Source organism: Mixophyes fleayi, chromosome 2 (genome assembly GCF_038048845.1).
Source record: "Mixophyes fleayi isolate aMixFle1 chromosome 2, aMixFle1.hap1, whole genome shotgun sequence".
Classification (NCBI taxonomy): Eukaryota; Metazoa; Chordata; class Amphibia; order Anura; family Limnodynastidae; genus Mixophyes; species Mixophyes fleayi.
Window position 1 is genome coordinate 285473072 of NC_134403.1, and position 23054 is coordinate 285496125.

Here is a 23054-nt window from a genome sequence, read left to right on the forward strand (position 1 = left end):
TGCCGTCACATAACCAGTGATTTACTCAAGTTGAGGGGTAACTTCTCCCTACTTGTCCTTATTTAACTCTCTGTCTCTTGTGATACAGTCAACAGTCCTCTTCTCCATGACACCCTCCACTTCCTTTGCCTGCGCAGCACTGTTCTCTCCTGGCTCTCCTGCTACTTTTCTTAGCACTCCTCCATTGTCTATATTATTGACACATCCTCTCCTTCACTTCCTCAATTTGTTGGGGTTCCTCAAGGCTCTCTTCTTGGCCCTCTGCTTTTCACTTTTTATATATGTTCTCTCTGAACTCATAGGCTCTCTCGACATCCACTAAAAGTGATGATGATGATGATTAGGACACAAATCAACCTCACCTTTCTACCATTTCCATCTGGATGTCCCAACATTAGAGAAACCTCAATATGCCCAAAATGAAGCTCTTCATCACCCCCCCCCCCCTCCCAGTGGTAAAAATCCTCTTCCAGCCTCCCACATGGCTGACAATATCATTCTCTTTCCTGTTCCCCAAGCCAGCTGTCTTTGTCTCATCTTTGACTCTGCCCTTAGCATCACTGAACACATCTCTTGCATTATCTTGTTGCCTCCTTCTTGCAAACATTGCCAAAATACACACTTTCCTCCCTCAGAATATTATCAAAAGTCCTCTATATTCTCTATATTCTTTTGTCTCTGGACTTGACTGCTGCAACTTCCTACTGCTACATCCATCTTTTCTCTCTATGCATCCTATATGGCGCAACGTGACTTTCTTTCTCAAGACTCTGCTGGGCCATAACTGCAAATCCTTGCACTAGCTTTCTATTTCAATCCTCTCACCTTCAAAGCCCTCTTCAACTCTTCCCCTTCACACATCTCTGACATCATCCTCTTAAGATACGTTGAGCTCAGCACACAAATAATTTTTTGGACCCATTTTATGCCTGTGTTTTTTTACATATAATGTGTCAAACTTTGCATGAGGTCCAGTATGTCTAACCATTTTTCATTAACACACATATAAAAAACCCTTGGGTCTAAAATTTGTAAGAATTAATAATATATTGAGACACTGGCGATTGGGTACTTTGTTGTGACTAGAAATAAGATACATTGATTTACAAAATGGACACACAACCACTGGCCTCTATTTATTTGGATTTAAGAGTATTTATGAAAAAAGTTGTGTTTATTCCTGTTTTTCAAAATATTTTTTATGTATTCAGATTTTACTTTCTGATATGGTTTTGCTGCTCTGTGTTTTATTTTCTGCTCTTTCTTAGATATCCATTCCAGATTTTGCTAAATTTCAGAGTTGTTCTGTGTCTGTTGCTGAGCAACCTTACTCACCCTGCTTCCTGAGCTGCTAACGCAGAATCCACATTACAGCTGATTACCAGCTCTTGCTAGAGTCACTGCTCATTACTTAACAGTCATACCTCACTGCTCACATGCTTTCTAGCCAGCAGCTGATCAGTCATACTTACGCTTATGTGATTCCAACCCAGCAGGACCTGCATAAATACACTCATTGCTATTATTGCCTTGTTGGTGTTAGGTTTAACTAGTTTCTGCATCTTTAGCCTGAGATTTGATTTTCCTCTGTGCTGGATTTCTGCGTGTGACCTTAATTGTGTTTACTGGACCTTGCTGTTGGATCTCTGCCTGCCCTTGAACTCCTGGCCTGTTTATTGACTTTGTGTACATCTCCTGTCCTCTGACCAAGCTTGCCAATTGACCATTCTCTTTTATGTCCTGTTTGTCTTGTTTTGTCTGCGTGTTGCTCCATAGTGCCGAGTCTCCCTGACTCGACCCCAGTAGTGCATAGTTGTTATCGATTGTGAGTGAGGTAAAGTCCAGGGGACATGCGAATATCAATGAACAGTGTGGTTCCAAGAAAGGCGGCTGCTAATGGTGAAAAACATCCTGCACCATAGGCTCTGTGTAGAAGTTATTAGTTGATGATTATGTGGTTCATAACATTCACACCAGCCACAACAAACAGGCTCTGCACTATGGATCCTGCTCAAGTCTTTGCTAATCAGGTTCAATCCCTGGACTAAATGGTGAGCGATTGTGGGGTTCATAACAATTCCATTAGAACATTGTATTAACGCATGACATCTCTAATTATAGGGATTGATTATGTTGTATACTCTTATTTATGACACATGACTGGCAAGTCAGTTTGACATTGAGCTGTTACTGAGATCATCAATAAGTTTTGGGTGGACTTATTCTCTTTCTGAACCAGAATTAAAAGCTATACAAGAATACTTTGATGAAAATTTTAAGATGGACTTCATTTGTCATTCAAATTCTGCTGCCACAGCTTTATTCTTTGTGGAAAAGAAGAGAACAATATTGTTCTGGTGACCATGTTTTGAAAGAGGTGTTAAAAGATATAATCCATTATTACTGACATGTGCCCCAAGCAAATTTTCACTCAGTTAGACTTCGGGTTTACTCAATCCTCTTCCTGTTTCAGCTCGCCCTTGAAGCTAAATGTCTACCACTTATGGAATTCCCTACCACACCCATTCAGGCTTTCCCACAGCCTTCAAATCTTTAGATGCTCTCTAAAAACCCATTTCTTTTTTAGAACTTACCTTATCCTCAATGATATTACAAACAGTAATGCACCCTCACAAATGTCCCAATCTCCACTCTAAACCACACTTGCCCCTCTTGTTGCAGCTATGCCCTCTTCCTCTTAGAATGTAAGCTCTCTCATGAGCAGGTTCTTCCATACCTTTTGATTTAATATCAGCATTTTTTTTTGTCTACCTTATATGTCTCCGTTTTATGTATGTCCTTTTTTCACTATTATACAGTGCTGGGGAGCACTGTGCTTTCAAATCTACTATAATAATAATCATAATAATAGTTGATTTAACTCTTTTAAATGGATGACAACAATCCTGGTTGTAGTGGAGTATCTCACAAAGATGGCTCATTTAATCCCAACCAAAGGGGTACCCACTGCTGAACAGACAGTAGAATTAATGATTCAGGAAATATTCTGACTTCATGGTAATCCCGATCATATAGTTTCAGATCGAAGTGTACAATTTACTCCCAAGTTAGGTAAGAGTTTTTGCACCTTAGAGTAAATGTTAATCTATCCACAGTCAGATGGGCAAACTGAAAAAATTAATCAGACTCTTAAACAATATTTACTATGTTTCAAGATGATTGGGGAGACCTTTTACCCACTGCTGAATTTGCTTGCAACAACTCTGAACACAGCTCAGGAAGAATCCTTTCTTTTCCAATTTAGGGTTCCATCCAAAGTTTATTCCAAATTATTCTCCACAATGCCAACTGTAACTGATTGAATCACTTTTTTTTTTTACAGGAAACACAACAGAGGCTAATTTAAGTTTTTTGAGAGAAGCTCAGGAACATTGTGTGTGTGTATGTTAGAAATTTTAGACTAAGTTCCAATGGAGCAGGGATTGACGTGAACGAGTTCTCTGCACAGCGCTATGGAATTAGTGGTGTTATATAAATAGCTGCTGCTGATGATGATGATTATATAAAAGGGCAGTCAAACACCATAGAGCTATACCCAATTTACAGGTTGGAGGCAGAGTCTGGTTGTACACTAAAAACCTCAAACAACCAATGCCTTCTCTCAAACTGGGTCAAGAGTTTATTGGACTGTTTTTGATTTAATTTCATGTTAATCAAGCTGTTTTCCACTTAGAGCTTCTAGCTACTGTGAAAATGCAACTTTTTTTTCACGTTTCTCTGATTAAATCATTTAATAGGAACCCCTTTCCAAGTTGAATTTTAATTCTGCCACCACCATGTCTAAATAAACTACATTTCATCCATAATTAATTTAGAAGCGCTCTCCCTTAGGAAGCCTTCTGTCTTATAGCAAATAATAATAAACCTTCATAATACATTATTTAATTCAACGGATTCATTGAGACCCCAGGGCTTAATGTATTTAGAGAATGGATCCAGAATGTCTCCTATAATCTCTAATTAATTTAATAAATGAATGTGGATAATAAATGTGTACTTTTTACAAATGTAAATGTGATTGTAACTGTGAGTGTTGTCTACCTGTGCGATTTCATTAATAATCCCTGTATGATGTAGCGTACTAACCGCAGTCGCATGATAGACCAATATTAATCCATTTTAGCCGACTTTATCCAATTTTTCGACAACATATTCTGGTACTCACTGTGATGCTCATTTTTAATACAACTTGTAATGCATCTCTTTCTCAAATATAAACAGCCCAAACCCAAACCATATACGTAGGCTGAATTAATGCCCGATATTCCTACTCATTCATACTGGCTTGCAGTTCCATTATACAGATATTTATTCAAACATTAAATTATATGCTTATATTTTTTTACTTCTCCTTTTGCAGAAGCAATGCAACAAGGCATGTGTGTAACCTTCTTAAGGATACTTGTGATCGAGCTGCAGAGAAAGCTAATATGTGTAAGTATATCAGTAAACTGGGTTCTGTTTCATTTTGTTAAAATGTTTGCAGTGATGTAATATGTAATGTAGTTATAGATCAGATATTTTTCTTCACCAATCCTGGTGTAGATCGCACTTTTGAGATTTGTGTAACCCAGATTTGGAGATATCAATGGAAATGAGAATGAATGTATATTCTGTTCATATTTGGACTTAAAAAATGTGCTTAAATCGTAGAATATTCTGATTGTTTCACAAATTGTAGCTGAATAATTAGTTTGTAGTGTTCATTACACATTAATTTACATATGGCATTTTTTAGGGAGAATAAATCTAGTACTGTCCACACACATTGTAATATAATAAGTGATCATTAGTGGCCCGATTTGGGTGTATAACCAAAATTTATAGGATCTTTAACAGACATCTTGGAAAATCCAGTTAAAAGGTGACTGCTATCGCTCTCTGATGCAGTCTGTTAAAGCAGCAAACCCAAATAGAAGATTTTTTTTCTTGATATAGCAATATAAGTCACCTTTTCAAATCATCTCCGTTTCAAAAGCTCTCTGCTTCTGCCCCATCTTTCATCATATCATGTGAAAGCGGAGCTCAAAGGGGTGTTCCAAAGACTCTCTACTAACTACATAATGGACCATGTGAGTTTGGTTGCCATTTAGGACAAAATCATAAATCAATAAAAGTAAAAAAAGGGAAAATGGTAAATACCAACAATCTTCTTATAAACTGCAACAGTGAATAATGTTCTAAAATATTTTCATGGCATGGACTGTTAAGCTGTCTTTGGAGGAATGGTTACATTACCATTTGAAGACAGCTCAGAAAGTGAATCCATGGTAAACCAGAAGATCTTTCATCTTTTCTCAGTTTGACTTCATTCTCACTTATTGCGTAAGTACCAAAATTGCGCTCTCTCTGTCCTTCGAACATCGGGACTAGAAAGAAACGTAGGAGCCCCCTCATGTCTTCGATCCTTCCAATTCATGGCTATTACATCCACCAATACTTTGAAAGTTCCTCCTAGACAGACATTTGTTTCTATAAAGTTTTGTCCCTGCTTGTTGTCAGGTGATCGGGAATTAAGAAAACACCAAAAGTCATCATCATAACTTATTGTTGACTGTTTTGGTTAACAACCAGAATAAAGTCCGTTTTCAAACACCTTAAGGTCCTCTACTCAGTGTACTCATTCAAGAAAAATGTAGATTCATATTCATATTGTGTATTTTATCATCAATATTCCGTTTTCTAAGCTGTTGCATAGTCATCTGGCTCATGGTAAATTGTTTTTCTAAGATTCTCTTTAGGGGTTGTCAACAGCAATCTATTTGCAAAACTGTTTATTAAAGAAAGCTTGCATCTATATTGGGAAGTGCAATTTGTGTGCAAATTCTGAAGGATATTTTGTAAGAAATTTGATATAATTGTAATGTCCTGTCAGCCAAAAAGATGCATGTGTTTTGTTTTTTTATATATAAAACATCTTTATTGAAGATGTTCAGATACATATAATGCAATAATATTTGTTACATATTGAAAATCAGTTGCAGGTTCAATCAACATACATGTCTATATATATTGTTACATATTTTGTGCGCGCGGTCAGGGAGAGATGTCCATGTTAGATCGCATTTTTATCTACATATAATTAAAAGAAATAACAAAACACATCTGGGCTTTCCCAGAAACACACATTCCCAACGTAGACAAGTTATGGGTTTTTCGCATAATTAACTTTGTCATTTTGTAGGATATTGTAATAGTAATAATAATAGTAGCAATGATAATAACCATAACAACATCTACCAGGGTCAAGAGCAAACAGAACACTCCATTTTCTCCATCCCATATCTAATTACTGCCTGAGAAACATCAAGGTGCGGAGAGACCAGAAAAAGAGGATAGGCTTTCTCTATTTCCCTATATGAGGATTGGAGGGTCTTGAAGGAATACTCTAGTTTCAAACGTCTGATAGAAGCAATCATGGAGCTGTACTAGCAGCGGGGTGGATAGGATGTTGATATATCTTTCCCAGGTTTCGAGGAACTTGCAAGTTTATGTACCCTTCTGGAGGGATGCTTCCAGCCAATCCATCCTCAGGAGAGAGTACATCTTCTCCTTGAACAAGTCGAGCGTTGGAGGGGAATTCTGAATCCACGTATGGAGGACCGACTTTCTAGCCTCAGCAGATATTGCAATAAGTAACCTTCTTCCCCCTGCAGAAGTCCGCTTATCGGGAGACAAAATGCTCAGAATTGCCCAATCAGGAGTAAATGGCAGGTAATTTATTAACTCTGCAGTCACAAATCTCCATACCCGGGTCCAGAAGGCCTTAATCACAGGACAAGCCCATAACAATGATATAAATGCTCTTGGGGTTCACCACATTTGGGGCACCTGGAATCAGCTGAAAGACCAATGATATTTCGGCAATGAGGTGAGAGGTAGCCTCTATGAAATATGTTGAGGAACATATCTGCATACATGGAGGCTGTAAAGAATTTTATTGAAGTAGCCAATTGCTTCAACAACATCTGTTCTGTTAATTGAGGAAAGTAGCGTAACCAACCACTCGGACCCAAATTAATTTTGGTGTAATCTATTCTGGTTCTCAGAAAGGCATAATTAGATGAAATTGCTCCCTATTTGGAGGGGGAAGTTAGTAATAAGGTATCAAGGGGATTATCCCAATTGACTGCTGTTAAAAGAGAAATCACCTCTCGGGCATAATGTTGGGCCTAAATGAAAGAAAGGCCACATGGTCCCAAATAAGGAAATAATTCCAGTGCCCCATTATGGCGGACTGGTTTTCTCCTAGTCCTAATCAATAGTTGTTCAACTGACTGCAGTCCCTCCTTCTCCCACATAGTAAAGGGGTGAGCCGCTATACCATTTTGGAATATAGGATTTTTGACAAACAGTAAATGTATGGATTTATAAGGGTTAAGATAGAGTTTATGTTGTAATATATGCTAAATCTTCCTAACAGAACAAGGGGATTTTCAAGAGTATGGGAAGGTAATTCCTGGTCATGCAAATGAAGAAAGGCCTTTAATTGGATATCAGAGAGCAATTGTTTCTCTACTGCTAAATTAGTGTAAGTACTCTGATCCATTAGCCAGTCTTTCAGATAGCGCAGATGAGCTGCATGACTGTATTGAACTTTGTCAGGGAAATTTATACCCCCATTCGTTTTGGGTTGTTGGAGTTTAATAAGACTGATCCTAGGGCACTTCTTTTTCCATGTAAATTTGCGGAACAGATAGTTAATTTGTTGTGTATCTTTTTGTGTTAAAAGGAGTGGCAATGTTTGCAAAGGGTACAATAGGCGAAGAGGTTTGCCCTGCCCAAATAAGAAAGATTAAGTTGTTCCCAAACTTCCAGTTCCTTTTGCATATCAGTTATGGCTTTGCCAATATTAAGATTGTAGAGAGTGGCCATATTCTCCGGGAGCCGGACCGCCAAATATGGTATTGACTTATCAGCCCATTGTAACCTAAGGGATTGGGCCCATGGAGTTTCTACTGGACCTCTACCAAGGAAAATAGCCGTTGATTTTTTAAGGTTCACTTTGAATCCTGATACTGATCCAATTTCCCCAATTTTCTCCATTAATGGGCTCAGCCAAGACTCTGGGTTTGAAGTATGAAGTAGAATATCGTCTCCAAACGCTGTGATTTTGGTACATTCTGTACCAACAAAGATGCCCTTCAACTGGGGCCATTGCTGAATTATTCTCAGCATTGGGTCTAACGATACATTAAACAGTGGGAACATCGGACATCCCTGTCGAGTACCTCTTTTCATCACTAGTGAGTCTCCCAGTAATGTATTAATAATTAAAGATGTTGATGGTGTGTCATAAAAATAGTCTATCATTGCTATGAAATCTGGTCCAAATTCCCTTTTACTCAATACAGCTGATAAAATGGACCAAGATACTGTATTGAATGCTTTGTGGGCATCCAGACTGAGAAGCATATCAGATGAATGGGGGTTCTGAGAAGAGGCAATTATCGAGGCAATTGCAGTGCGAATACCACGCACCGCGTGGCGTCCATGGACAAAGCCTAGTTGCTGTGAGGTCAATAGAGAGGGCAGTATAGTTTGAAGACATTTAGCAATTATGCGAGAGAGGGTTTTAAAGTCCAAGTTTAATAATGTGATAGGGCGATATGAGGACACCAACATAGGGTCCTTATTTGGTTTTGGAATTAGAGGAGTGTATGCCTGATTAAAAGATGGGTAGTGAGGACGGTGATTGTGAATTGTCCGATAAAGCTCTAACAAAGTCAGAACTATTTCTACTTTTAGAAGTTTATAATATTCACGTGAATAACCATCAGGGCCAGGGAAATTATTAAGCTTCAGGTCTGAGATGGTATCTGAGATCTCTTGAGAAGAGATCTCAGTATTTAATAGATCCTGTTGCTCAGGAGACAGCTTGGGCAAATTACCTTCTTGTAGTAAGTCATTTAAAAGTGGATTGTTAGGTGAAGTGGCTGTATAAGGTGTCTGGTAATATTTAAGGAAAGTATCTGCTATTTCTTTAGATTTAGTAAGGGGTAACGTAGAATCTGACGTTTTAATAGCGAGTGTAGTACCTATTTACGGTACTTGTGTAATTTACTCTGGACTGGGCCAGTAGAAAATTTTCTAATGTTTGCTTCACCTGTTTATAAATAGCTAGTGCTGTGTCTTTAGGGTCAGAGAGATAAACATTATATTTGGTTCTCATTGTTTGTATAAGAGATTGATAGATTTTATTTGATTCCTTTTTCCTGTTGGCCATGTATGTTATTATATTCCCTCGCAAAACCACCTTAAAAGTCTCCCAGAATAACACTGGATTGTAAAAGTGGTCAATGTTATTAACTTGATATTCCATCCAATGATATTTAAGGTGCTGTTTAAAGTTTTCTGATGTGTATAAGTAGGATGGGAATCGCCAAGTGAAATTCCGTTGCCCTTCCAGGGGAAGGCGGAGCGATACTGATACAGGGGCATGATCAGATATAAGTATAGAACCAATATCAGTCTTCATAACCTCGGGTATCAGGGAATCTGCCAGTAATATATAATTAAGCCTAGAAAATGAGATGTGAACTCCTGAGTGAAAGGTGAAGGATTTATCTGAGGGGTTTAACAGTCTCCATGGATCTGTGAAACCATGCATTGTTTTTAGGGTAGTGATCTGGGTCCACAAGACAGATCTGAGGTTCTGGGGAGTAGGGTTTTTGTCCATAGTTGGATCATCTACCAAGTTCAAGTTGTCCCCTACTATTAGGTTTGGAGTTTCTCTTCAAGCAACAAGTTGGGATATGAAGTGGAAAAATTATTTTTGATTAACATTAGGGGCGTATATGTTTAAAAGCCTATATTTATAGTAATGGATCTGGACATCTAGCAGTAGATATCTATCATTTGGATCAACTACCCTATCCGAAATGGTGAATGGCACACTCTTCCCGAACAATACGGCCATGACACTGAGCTTTGAAGTAAATTAACAGTAAGATATTTGTTTGGGCACCTCTGCTCTGCTTGAGTGGCAAGATGGTTTACAACTTTTGGTCTTCAAACTCCTCCGAGATGCTTATCTATTTCTGGCCTGGCTAGTTTCAAAAGACTCTTGGTCAATTGCACAGGTCACTTAGGTCAGTCAGCAAAGCATACTTTGAGAGGTTACATAAAATATTCACATTGTCATACATGAATTCAACAGAAAATAACAATCAGTCATTAGATATACTACATAATCTGCACAAAATATCTCAATTCTTGTGAATCTAGTACAATGTTTATTCAAAAACTCTCTATCTTGAATAGTCCAAATGTTAATTGCCTTTATGCATCAGAAATTAATAGAAGTTCCGTTGTGTGTTTGATATTTCCACATCCAGAATTAAGCTCACACACAAATCCAGTTCCTTAAGCAACAAGTTGAAGCCAAATAAAGAAGAAAGCAAATCTCTATGGATTATCCGTGACTACAGGTTGTCTCTGTTAAGATGTCTGGTCAGATAACGAATCTGCAGAACTGATAGGCGGATGTCTTCACCTATAGCAGCCACCTTTCCCGTAGCGCTAGACGCGCTCACAGGTACTTGGATGCCCCCAGGACTTAACTCCAATGTAGTGTAGGTTTGTTATACTAAACCGCAGCGCAGGCCCGGAGACAGCGGAGATGGTGATCGATGGTCAGACGAAAGCCAAGGTCAGGGGTCACTTGCAGGGTACAATAGTCAGAAAACACGCCAAAGGTCAGGGTCACAAGCATAACAGTAGAATCCAAAGTACAGGCCAAAAGGTCAGGGTCACAGGCAAGCAGACAAGGTCCAGTAAACAGGCAGAAGGTCACAACAGGTATCCAGCAATCAGAGTATCTAGAGCAGGTCAGCAATGGTACACAACTAGGACACTATAACCGGCAGGGAGGCTCAGCCCTCATCATCATCATCATCATTTATTTATTTATGTAGCGCCACTAATTCCGCAGCGCTGTACAGAGAACTCATTAACATCAGTCCCTGCCCCATTGGAGCGTACAGTCTAAATTTCCTAACATAGACACACACTCACACACAGACACAGAGGGAGACAGACAGACAAGGAGACAGAGAGGGAGAGACTAGGGTCAATTTTGATAGCAGCCAATTAACCTACCAGTATGATTTTGGAGTGTGGGAGAAAACCGGAGCACCCAGAGGAAACCCACGCAATCACAGGGAGAACATACAAACTCCACACAGATAAGGCCATGGTCGGGAATCGAACTCATGACCCCAGTGCTGTGAGGCAGAAGTGCTAACCACTAGGCCACTGTGCTGCCCACCCGGCCTTAAATGCTAATGGCAGCCAATAAGAACCTAGCTCTGCAAGTATCTACAGCCCCAGCATATAATTTAATTAATTACTTAGCCCGCAGGCTGGGGGACTGTTTGCGCGCACCCGGCTTTCTACATTGCCGCGGCTCTGAACAACTAGCGTCCGACCGTTGCGTCGGGTCCTGCCCGAAAGTGATGTCCCAGTCGTCAAGGTGATGGCCGGGACGCTGGAGAGCACTGGAGGTGAGTCGCGGAGGCTGTGAGTACAGCCGCGGATCGTAACAGTACCCCCCCCTTGAGGATGGGTTAGGAAACCCAGACACCCTGGCTTTCTGGGAAATTGCTTGAAGAAATTACTAATGAGTCTGTCAGCATGAAGACGGTTCTGTGAATTCCAGGCACGTTCCTCCAAACCACGGCCCTTCCATTGGACCAAAAAATGAAATTGCCCCTGGACCTTCTTAGAATCAAGAATCTTCTGTATCTCAAACTACCGATGTCCTTCCACATTAACAGAGTGAGACCTCTGATGCTGAATACCTTTAAATTTACTGGAAAACATTACAGGTTTAAGTAAGGAGCAATGGAACGTGTTTGGGATTTTTAAAGAGCGCGGGGGTTTCAATCTAAAGGCCACTGGATTCACTTGCTTGATGATGGCAAAGGGACCGATAAATCTAGGACCAAGCTTTTTGCACAGTTGTCTGAGCCCGATATTACGGGTAGTTAGCCAAACCTTCTGACCCACTTTGAAAGAGCAGCTCCTTTGGTGTTGGCCCGCAAATTTTTTCGATAGAAATGTGGCCCGTTTTAAGGCGGCATGAACTTTTCCAGATGCTCCTCAGCCCAGCAGCCGTAGAGTGTATGCCAGGAAGCCCAGAAGAGTTAAGCATAGCCAGAGAGTTAGATCTAGGATGGAAACCAAGATTGCAATAGAATGGTGACGTACAAGTGGAGGAATGGCAGTAATTGTTGTATGCGAACTCCGCCCAGGGTAACACGGCTGACCAATTGTTGTGAAACTCAGAGGTATATAAAAGGTACAAATTGTTCCAGGGACTGATTGACCCTCTCAGTTTGTCTATTGGATTGTGGATGGTATGCTGAGGAGAGTCTGATGTTTGTTCCAAGGAGAGAACAAAAGGACTTCCAGAATTGAGCCACAAACTGGGAACCAGGGTCAGAAACAATATTAACCGGTAAACCATGGAGCCGGAAAATGTGTTGGACAAAAAGTGATGCCAAGGTCTGTGCACTAGGGAGTCTGGTTAGGGGTATGAAATGGGCCATTTTACTGAAGCGGTCAACCACAACCCAGATAGTATTGTAGCCCGCTGAGAAAGGAAGCTCCACAACGAAATCCATTGACAGGTGTGTCCACGGTCTAGAAGGAACAGATAAGGGCATCAGCTGACCAGAAGGACGGTTTCTATGAGTTTTGTTCTTGGCACAGACTTCACAGGACATAACATAGTCTTGAACATCAGAAGACATGGTAGTCACCAAACTGAACGTGAAGGGTTTTCTGTAGTTTTACAGATACCATGGTGTCCGGTGGTTTTATGGTCAAGGGCCTCAGTGAGGACAGCCTTTCGGAGGTGAACCGGAACAAATAAGCAGTTCGCAGGTGTCCCAGCGGGAGCCAATTTTTGGAATCTGTGAAAGGTTGAAGTCAAATCCTGGGCTAAAGTGCCATGAATAATTGTAGATGGTATAATTGGCAGTGTTTTCAGAGCTGGTGCATGATGAGAGGTAAAACTTCTGGACAAGGCATCAGCCTTAGTGTTCTTAGACCCTGGTCTGTAACTGATAGTAAAACGGAAGCGAGTAAAGAGCAATGACCAACGGGCTTGCCTTGGGTTCAGCCGTTTTGCTGATTCAATATATTGGAGATTCTTATGGTCAGTAATGACTGAGATGACATGGATCGCCCTTTCCAGCCAAAGACGCCATTCTTCAAAAGCCTTTTTCATGGATAAGAGTTCTCGATTGCCAACATCATAGTTGGCCTCTGCATAAGAGAATTTCCAGGAGAAGAAGGTGCAAGGGAGCAATCAATGATCATCAAGATCCTTTTGTGAGAGTACAGCACCTGCACCAAAGTCAGAGGCATCAACCTCTAGAACAAAAGGCAAGTCAGGATTAGGATGCCTTAAGACAGGAGCGTAGATGAATGCCTGTTTTAGAGCCTCAAAGGAACTGATAGCTTTCGAAGACCAGTCGCCCGGATCTGCCCCTTTTCTGGTGAGGGCAACAATGGGGGCTACCAAGTCATAAAAACTTTGAATAAATCTTGGGTAGTAATTAGCGAAGCCCAGGAACATTTGTACGGCCTTCAGATTAACAGGTCACACCCAATCAAGAATAGTTTGCACTTTATTTGGGTCCATAGAAAAAATGGTCGAAAATATGATATACTAAGGAACGATACACTCTGAACTTCAAACTCGCATTTTTCCAGCTTGGCGAACAAGTGATGATCCCGTAATTTATGGAGTACTTGTTGGACGTGGAGCCGATGTTGCGACAAGGAATGAGAGTATATCAGTATGTCATCCAGGTATACCACCACAAACTCATCAAGGAATTCCCGGAAAACGCCATTAATAAGATCCTGGTGCGTTGCAGAGACCGAATGGCATAACTAGATACTCGTAGTGGCCGGACTGGGTATTGAAAGCCGTTCTCCACTCATCTCCTTCTTTGATGCGGATGAGATTGTATGCCCCACGAAGGTCAATTTGGTAAAGATAGTAGCACCTCTGAGTTGTACGAACAGAACCGAGATGAGAGGAAGTGGCTACATATTTTTAACAGTGATTTTGTTAAGACCTCTAAAGTCAATGCAGGGACATAGCCCACCATCCTTCTTGGAAACAAAGAAGCAACCGGCTCCCACTGGTGATTTTGAAGGCCTAATGAAGCCTTTCTGAAGGTTTTCTTTGACGTAATCCTGCATGCCTTGGGTTTCAGGACTGGAGAGTGAGTACAGTCTCCCTTTAGGTAACTTAGCGCCCAGAATTAATTTGATGGCACAATCGTATTCCTGATGAGGCGGCAAAGTGTCAGCTGCTTTTTTAGAGAATACATCCCAGAATTCCTGGTATTGCGGAGGTAGTAAAGGTGAAGCAGGCTGCAACATCCAAAGAGGTAACTTCAAACAAGTCTGAGAACATGGGAACCTCCACTGGGTAATCTTCCCTTGTGCCCAGTCATTTACACGGTTATGAAGCCGCAGCCAGGGATGACCTAATATCACCGATACGGACGGACAGTTAATCAAGTAGTTAATGGCAGCCAATCAGAGCCTAGCTCTGCAAGTATCTACAGCCCCAGCATATAATTTAATTAATTAATTATTTAGCCCGCAGGCTGGGGGACTGTTTGCACGCGCGCCCTGCTTTCTACATTGCCGGGACGCGGCGCTGAACGACTAGCGTCCGACCGTTGCCTTGGCAATGGTCGGGTGCTGCCCGCAAGTGACGTCAAGGTGACGGCCGGTACGCTGGAGAGCACTGGAAGAAAGTCGCGGCGGCTGTGAGTGCCGCCGCGGCTCGTAACAGTCTCTTTATACCTTTATTGCACTCAATTGTTATGGGGCTGGAGTATATAAAATATTCCAAAAAACACTCTCTTTAATGTTTCCAAGATAAAATGATGTTCTGTTATCTAAACAATATTCCCAGCATCTTTAGGAAGTATTTCCATAGATCGTTTTATGATAACAAATTAAGTCTATTAGGCAACAAGTTGAAGCCAAAAAAGTAAAGTTTTCCTTATTATCTCAAAACAAAGTTATTTATGTATAGCTTGCTTCCAAGGAGGCACTTTATTTTCTTAAGGTTATCATCACCATACAATGTTGGAACCACAAGATTATATTGCCACTGTTCAATGATGAGCTGATCTGGAATTATTACTCAAGCTTGCACACCTGATGCGTTTCTCTGCTACTGAAGGGGCGGTTTCATCAGAATTTACTTAAATAGCCTTATAAATATCGCTCACCTTACTAAACCAGGCAATTTCTATTGGAAGAAAGACCTCCAGTATGTCTGGTCTTTTACCTACCTCTGTTCTGAAGCAGAATATCTATTGTGCTTCACTCTACAGCCCTGCAGCCTTCCGCTGGCCTTACCCTGCTCAAGTCTTTTTAGCCATCATCTAAGGAGCACTAACCTCAAAACTCCCTGGTCTAGTTCTAGAACAACATTGCAGGCACAAGCTCCTTCTGACAGATCTCTGTCCAGTAGCTCCACCATCTCTACACATACCAACCACCCTTCTTGGTCCAGGGAAAATCAGCCTGTCTGCTCCACCTAGGCAGAAAGTCAGAAGAACATGGAGATGACCAGATGACCCAGTCTTTTGTTAACTTTACAGTGTGCCCTGCCTGATCTGGATCTCGTGGGTAGTCGACTTGCTCAAATCTTCATCAGCAGGTTCACCATGTGTAGACACTGTGTGTCCAGTCTGTGACCCTCCACCAGCTGTAAGTATTGGACACATGAGGGGAGGGGCCGACTACCAAAAAACAAATTAGAATCAGTGAAACCAGGGTGTGCTCCTTTAAATTGATTAAATGTCTTTAAGTCAATAAAATCATTTAAGAGAGTGCAGCCAGGAAAATTAAATGGAGACTTAGGAAAGTTTTAAACAAGGCACCCTGAGGTTCAGTTTTTTTTTTTGAATCAAGTATTATTTTATTGAATTTTAGTAAATACAAAAGAAGAATGTACAGAAACAAACAAACAAATTAGATAAAGACAAAACATAACATTACATAACACGTGTCAGCCGTTAATCAGAGCTTAAAATGAGATCACTGCGGATATAAATGTAAATGTAAAAGGAGCAGATCCAGATTTTGACTAGACAAATACATACAAACATGAGTGAATGCATGAATATTAGGTAAATACCAGTATCAAAGGCACCACCTGAAATTGCAAAGTTTGTCTGAGCAGATTTAGTAAAATTAGTGTTACTTAGCCCAAACCAGATGGGACTCACTCGTCGTATTAACTAGAATCCTGACCCACCCTTCTCAGTCTATGCCTAGATTCGTACCACAAGGACCAGATTTCATGATATTTGTGTTCTGCCCTTCTCAAATTATAGGTGTATCTCTCATGGTCCATAGTGTCATTTACCAAGGCCTTCCAATTGTAGTAATCTGGTTTTACGTTTGCAAACCAGTTGCGCGCTATGATAACTTTTGCTTGAGTTAAGGCTATGAAAACAAATTTATACAGAGGTACACTTAAGTTATCTTCTAGTAATATACCAAATAAGCATAACTTAGATTCCAGAGGAGGGATTCCGGGTACAACCCCAACAATACACTTCCACACTCTTTTCCCAAAGGTGTGAACCACCTGACAATCCCATAGCAAATGCCAGAAATCACATCCTGGCAGACTGCACTTAGGGCAATTAGTGTTCCGTGTCCTGTCCATTATTGCCAAGGACATTGGAGTGTGGTATACCCTATGTAAAATATAAAAGTGAATTTGTTGAAAACGGACAGAAGAAGTGGTGAGTTTTATACTTTTTAGATTGTGACACCACTCCTCTTCAATTGTGCCAATATTGGACTCCCACTTCGCTTTAAGAGGTAATAAGCTATTACAAGTCTGATGATGGCTAAGCTCCGCATACACAGATGAAATGACTCTGCGACCTTTCATACTCTAATAGCCATCTGATAGGAGAAGTTACCAGTGTGACGGGAGTGTTCCCGAACTGAGACAGAGTAGCATGTCTGATTTGCAAATAACAAAAGAAGGCCCTCTGAGGGATCTGGAAATCTCTTTTAAATTGCTCAAAAGATTTAAACAGACTTGTTTCATAGAGCTGACCTAACAAGGACACTCCCAGACGACGTCAGAAACAATCCCCACTCAATTTACACAATTCAGGTAGAGTATCATTATACCAGATCAGAGTATCTGCACCCACTCCATTCCCCCCAAGGATTTTATGTGCCATATTCCAAATCCTAATTGCCTGTGCAATGATAGGGGCATCTAGTTTACAAAACCGAGCCACCAAAAGCACCTGCAATGGGGTGAACTGAGGCCCCGCCCGCTCACCAAAAAAGCCCAACAAAGAGCCTGTATCACATCCACTCAACCATTCAATCAAGTGTGACAACTGAGCTGCCATGTAATATAGTCTGAGATTAGGCAAAGCCGAATTAAGTCTTGTAGTCAGAATTTTAGCGAGGATTTTAACATCAGAACCCAGCAGAGGAATTGGACGATAAGAATCTGTTTACAAAGGATTTTTCCCAGGTTTGGGCAATACAACAATTAAGTCCTCTTACATTGTAGCAGGCATTACATCTGATTCCAGTATTCTAGCATAATGAGCGTGTAGTTGCAGGACAAAAAAACGTATCAAATTTTTTATACAATTCCACTGGAATGCCATCCGACCCTGGGGACTTCCCGTTGGGAAAGGATTTAATTGCCAATTCAACTTCTTCAATTGTGAGAGGGGCATCCAACAAAGCAACAGAGTCACTGGTCAAACTAGGGAGTTGGATAGAATCTAAGTATATAAGTGAAGCTCTGCATCCATAAAGGACGACTTGGAGGCATAAAGTTCTTTGTAATAATACAAAAAGGAGTTGGCTATATCCACCCCTGCGTATTGTTTCACTCCATTCTGATCTAAAATGGCTGTAATTATCCTGCTATCGCTTTCCTCCCGAGACAAACAGGCCAAGTAATTGCCACCCATGTCAGCCACCGAATATTGTGCGTGTCTAGCAAATAATAACCTCCTTTTCGATTTGTCCAGTAAATAATCTGACCATTTATGTTGTGCAACCAACCACTGGACTCTATCCTCCATTGAACGCGATATCAAATATGTAGACTCTAGGGGTTAAATGTATTATACTCTGATTTTTTCAAGTCGCCGGAAATCGGCGAGTTTACAGCTAAAATTTAAAGCGGCGCTGGCTTGTAAAGGCAAATACATTTACCCCTAGATTTCTACAAGACCGTTCCAATTCCACCTCCCTGGAGTGATTGAATTTTTTAATATCTGCCACTTTCTTTATAAGTGTTCCCCTCAAAAAGGCCTTAAAGGTATCCCATAGCAAGGCTGGATAAGCATAGGAATTATCCCCAAAGTACCCTTCCCATAATGCTATGAGATCAGCTTCACCAACCATCGGTTGCAGCCAGGCTGGGTGCAATTTCCAAAAAATGAGTTCCCCTATCTACCATAGTGTCCACCTGAACTAAAACAGGAGAATGATCTGATATACCTCTTGGCAGGTATTCGATCTTGAATACCAGAGGCAACAAAATGGGGGACAGAAGGATAGATCTATCCGGGAAAGTGTATTATATGTGGTAGAATTACAAGAGAATTGTTGCACACTTGGATAACGAACTCGCCAGACATCCACAAGCCCCTACTCCTGAAGAAGTTTAGAAAATGCAGTTGGACGTGGGGAGTCTAAGGGTCTCGTAGTAGGAGTCTCTCTCCATCTGTCAAGCCTAGGATCAGGAACATTATTAAAGTCCCCCATACAAATAACAGGAGTATTTGGAGATTGGGATATAAAGGACGCCGCCTTTCCAAACACCTTGGTACCATATGGAGGAGGAATATATATTGCAATAATTATTATTGGAGAAGAATCAATTATTGCTCTTATAAAAACGTATCTACCATAAGGGTCTAATTGCAAACATTCTAGAGTAAAATGAATATTTTTCTTTATTAAGAGAGAAACTCCCCTGGAACTAGGCGAGTGAACAGAATGGTACACCCACCCCACCCATGGTTTTTTAAGTGCCATTACTTTACCACCATGCAAATGTGTTTCCACCAAACAAACAACGTCAGGTGTATATTTTTTAAGCTGAGAAAGTACCAAATTATGCTTAAACCTCTTACATTCCAGGTGAGCAGACGGAGCCCCCCCACCACATGTTTAACCCCTACCATGACATGTCAGGTAGCATATATCTGAGGATAGCAGGGCCACATTAGCACAATCCCTGTATAGCTGAGGCATAATATTTACACAACAAATATAAATTATCACGTTATGCATTTAAATGCAATCTGAACCTGCCCCTCATTAATCTCAAAAAGCTTCATTATCAAAGCGTAACATAGATTTCCACGGCTGACATTAAAGGATCATAATGAAAAAAGAAAAACAAAATACATATATAGAATGAAATACAAAATTCAAACCATCCCTTCCCACCCCGCATACTCAGCAAAACACTAACAGCTAGAGTACACTTAGATCCTTAAACTATTAAAGATTACACCAATATACCTAACTATCTAATTGTGAGAATAGGGAGAGTAGCTATAACTAGCAGGAGGTCTCCTGTATTTTAAATCATCCAACCAATTCTGCCTGAGTAAACCTTCTACCACAGAGCCGTTTTAGAAGAGTAATGAAAAAGCCTAATCAATATTAGAAACATCAATTATTAAATTGAAGATAAAAAGAAAAAGATTGAAAATGTAAAACTTAAGCTTACAAGTGACCAAGTCCACCGCCGGCAGTCTACAATCCAACCAGTCGACAGCATCCCTAGGCGACGTGAAGAAGTGTTGTTTCCCATCCGCTGATATGCGCAGCCTCGCCGGATATAACATGGCGTATGGCAATTGTAGATCTCTCAATCTTCTTTTAACAGGAGCAAACTGGGATCTGGACTTTTTTACATCCATGGCGAAATCAGGAAAAACTGAAAAACAATATGGTTGTTATACTTTAGAGGGCCTTGTTGTCACACTAAACGAAGAACAGCATCCCTGTCCTTGAAATGCAAGATCTTTGCAATGAATGTACGAGGTGAAGCTGCAGGCGTTGGAGCCTGAGCAGCGAGGCGATGTGCTCTTTCAACTGAGAAAAGAGGAGAGAAGGCTTTTTTCCCCGAATTCTTGGATCAACCAATTCTCCAAAAAGGCTTCAGGGTTGTGACCCTCGGATTCTCGCGTTTTTTGAAGGTCATGTCGCATAAGGGAGAGGTCGGCCTGCACCTCATCTATTCTATTTGTGACCTTCTTTTCACTAGTATTTATAGCCTGAAGTATCTGCTGTAAGGATGGAGGAGTCTCAGTGAGCTGCGGACTCGGAGTGGGTGGGTTATCTGGTGCTGTAGCTAGTTGCCCAGCATCTTTAGGAGCAGATGATGTAGATTGACGAGCGTAACGCTCCAATTTAACCGCTGCGGCTGTTGCGGGACTATGCTTTCCCAAGATGCTGCAGAGATAGTATATCAGAATAAACAGCAGTAAGTGTCCAGGCTTATTCTTCCCTTTTACTCCCCTTGTCTTATTTCTTCACCTGAGACAGGAATATAGAGTAATAATGAGGAGTCACCACCCCACAGAGAGTATACCACAGTCACTCTCTTTCAAAATGATAAACCTCCACGAGACTAGCCAGCACAGAGGATATAGCCTTATAGAATACTGAAGTATGCAACAGGTTTGTATAGAGTGCAGATTTCCCTGTCAGATCAGGATACAAATGGCGCCTGCCACGAGGATTCAGCCTGCTAGTATCTAAAATGACGGGCAAAGGTCTCACAGGTCTCTCCCTGCACCCAATAGAACAAACAGGGCTATATCAGGAGGCACAACCCGCTAATCACTTCACTGGCAGAGTCCTGCCCGCAGTCTATATTCACTGTGTATATTTAGTGTGCAATGCTGCTTCTGTGCACCTCAGCAGACAGGCACCTCAGCCGACAGGCATTGCTTTTGCGCCAAACAGATGTATACCTTCTTCTCTCCGCTGGATCCAGATAGCCAGAGGATTACATAGCGGTACACAGGCGGCATATGAAGGGAAACACGCTTCGGACCAAGTTCGACCACAAAGCACCTGGAGGAGATAGCGGACCGGCGTCCAGCACGGAGGACACGGTCACCTCACGCCTCACCAACAACTTGTAAATATCCAAAATGGCGGATGCTGTCCTCACCTCAATCTCCCTGCTCCCCGAAGGTCAGACAGTGCTGTAGCAGGAGCGCCTTCCTCAGATGGGTCCAGGCACAGAAACAGCAGGCGACACACAGGGGAGACACTGGCCGGATCTTAAAGCCCATTCTTAGTGCACACGAGGAAGCGGCAGGGCAGCAAACAGCACGGAGGTCCCAATCGCCTCCTGTCAGAGTCCCAGCGCGGGGTCACAGAGGCACCCGAGATCTTCAGCGCTGGCTCTTTAGAAGGTAGGTGCTATAAGGCTGCAGAAATGAGTGGCAGCAGCAATCAGAGAGAGGATTTTAGGATGTAAATTGGGACGGATTTTGCGGGAGCTAATGGAACTAGTGCCCTACTTCATGCTGCTCCAGGCCACACCCCTTCCTGAGGTTCAGTTTTTGCTCTACTGACTAGGTACTCAACTACAGGAGATGTTGATGTTGGCAGGTGAGATTATCCCATTGCAGCTATATTGTTCACAAAATTCTCCTACTTATGTATTTGCTGACACATTGGGATTTATACACTGTTTGTATATATTATATATTTATATATTGCTTGTTTCAGAGCTCCAGACTATATTTTCTTTTGTTCGCATGCACAGTGGTCTTAATTATCCAGGTTGCACTCTCTCATATGATTTTATTCACTTGTACACATTTCATTAATTTAAAGGAGTGCATCTAGGTTTCAATGATTGTAAGGATCAGATGACTGTCTCCAATCTGGACTTCCATTTCATGCCTTGCCCATGCTCTCCATCATTCTGTTGAAAATGTCATTTACAAGCAAAAAAAACCATCAGCTGAACTCTTCCCACTTTTTAAAAAACATTGGACAGTGGGGCAACCCACCAGTTTGCCACCTACTCCAGAACTGGTTGTAAAATCCACATTCCAACAGGAAATTTGCATTGCAAATCAGAAATAAGTTCCAGAGGCTCTCATATAATTTCTTTAGCGGCTAAAGTAGACAAGATTTGTACGTTTCAAACAGTGGTAGGACTGTGAAAACAGAATTGCCAGTGGCTGGTTGGTTGAGACCAGAAGGACTGGGAGCACATACTGTCGTAGCTCAGAAGCAGACTCTGCAGAAGTGGAAATGGTACCTACAAGAAAGAGGAGGAGTATCAAGTCAAGAACCTTCACAGGTTTACACACATATTGCTGGAATGGTGAACTTTGAGAGCACTGAGAAAGAGTTACCTCAACTCCAGTTAGGAGGAGGGCCAGTGCAAGTGGCCAACCATATGCAATACTTCCGGAAGAACAGCTGAAATATGCTTGGTTCATAGATAGTTCGGCCATATTGACAAATCGAATGGCCGCAGCTGGACAGCAGCCGCCTACCAACCACAAACACAAGAGATCATCTATGAGTCAGGAGAAGGAGGTTCCAGCCAGTATGCAGAACTTAGGGCTGTATTGACAATATTGGAAGAAACAGATATATATGTGACAGACCCGGGCCTTATATTGAGAATATCCTGCCAACCCGGTCTGTCCTCAGTGGGTCAACTGAACAACCATGGCCCACTCTGTTATTAAATGCCGCCCGGTGGCCAGATCTGTTATTGCTGTGTTGTCCAGAGAGGGAGGGGAGAGGCAGCTCACAGGAAGTGTGAATCAGCTGTAGACCCTGTGACATCAAAAAGTAGTGGAACGGGTTAAAAAGAGGAGGGTCAGGACCTTATCTAAAATCAGGAGGGGGTCTCTCCCTGTTTGCTAACTATTGTTCTAGCAAGTCTGCAACACAGTCCGAATGGCACCATCACCGCAGGGGGGGAGACCACT

The 23054-nt window shown here is 41.5% G+C and overlaps 1 protein-coding gene across 1 annotated transcript in view; it reads left to right on the forward strand.

Moving 5' to 3' along the window:
* LOC142139944 (synaptonemal complex protein 1-like) overlaps nucleotides 1-23054 on the forward strand; it is a 101728-nt gene that overhangs the window by 66174 nt on the left and 12500 nt on the right. Inside the window, exon 7 of the mRNA XM_075197811.1 lies at nucleotides 4382-4455. Within this exon, the coding sequence (XP_075053912.1) occupies nucleotides 4382-4455 (74 nt within the window). The remainder of the gene's footprint in view (nucleotides 1-4381; nucleotides 4456-23054) is intronic.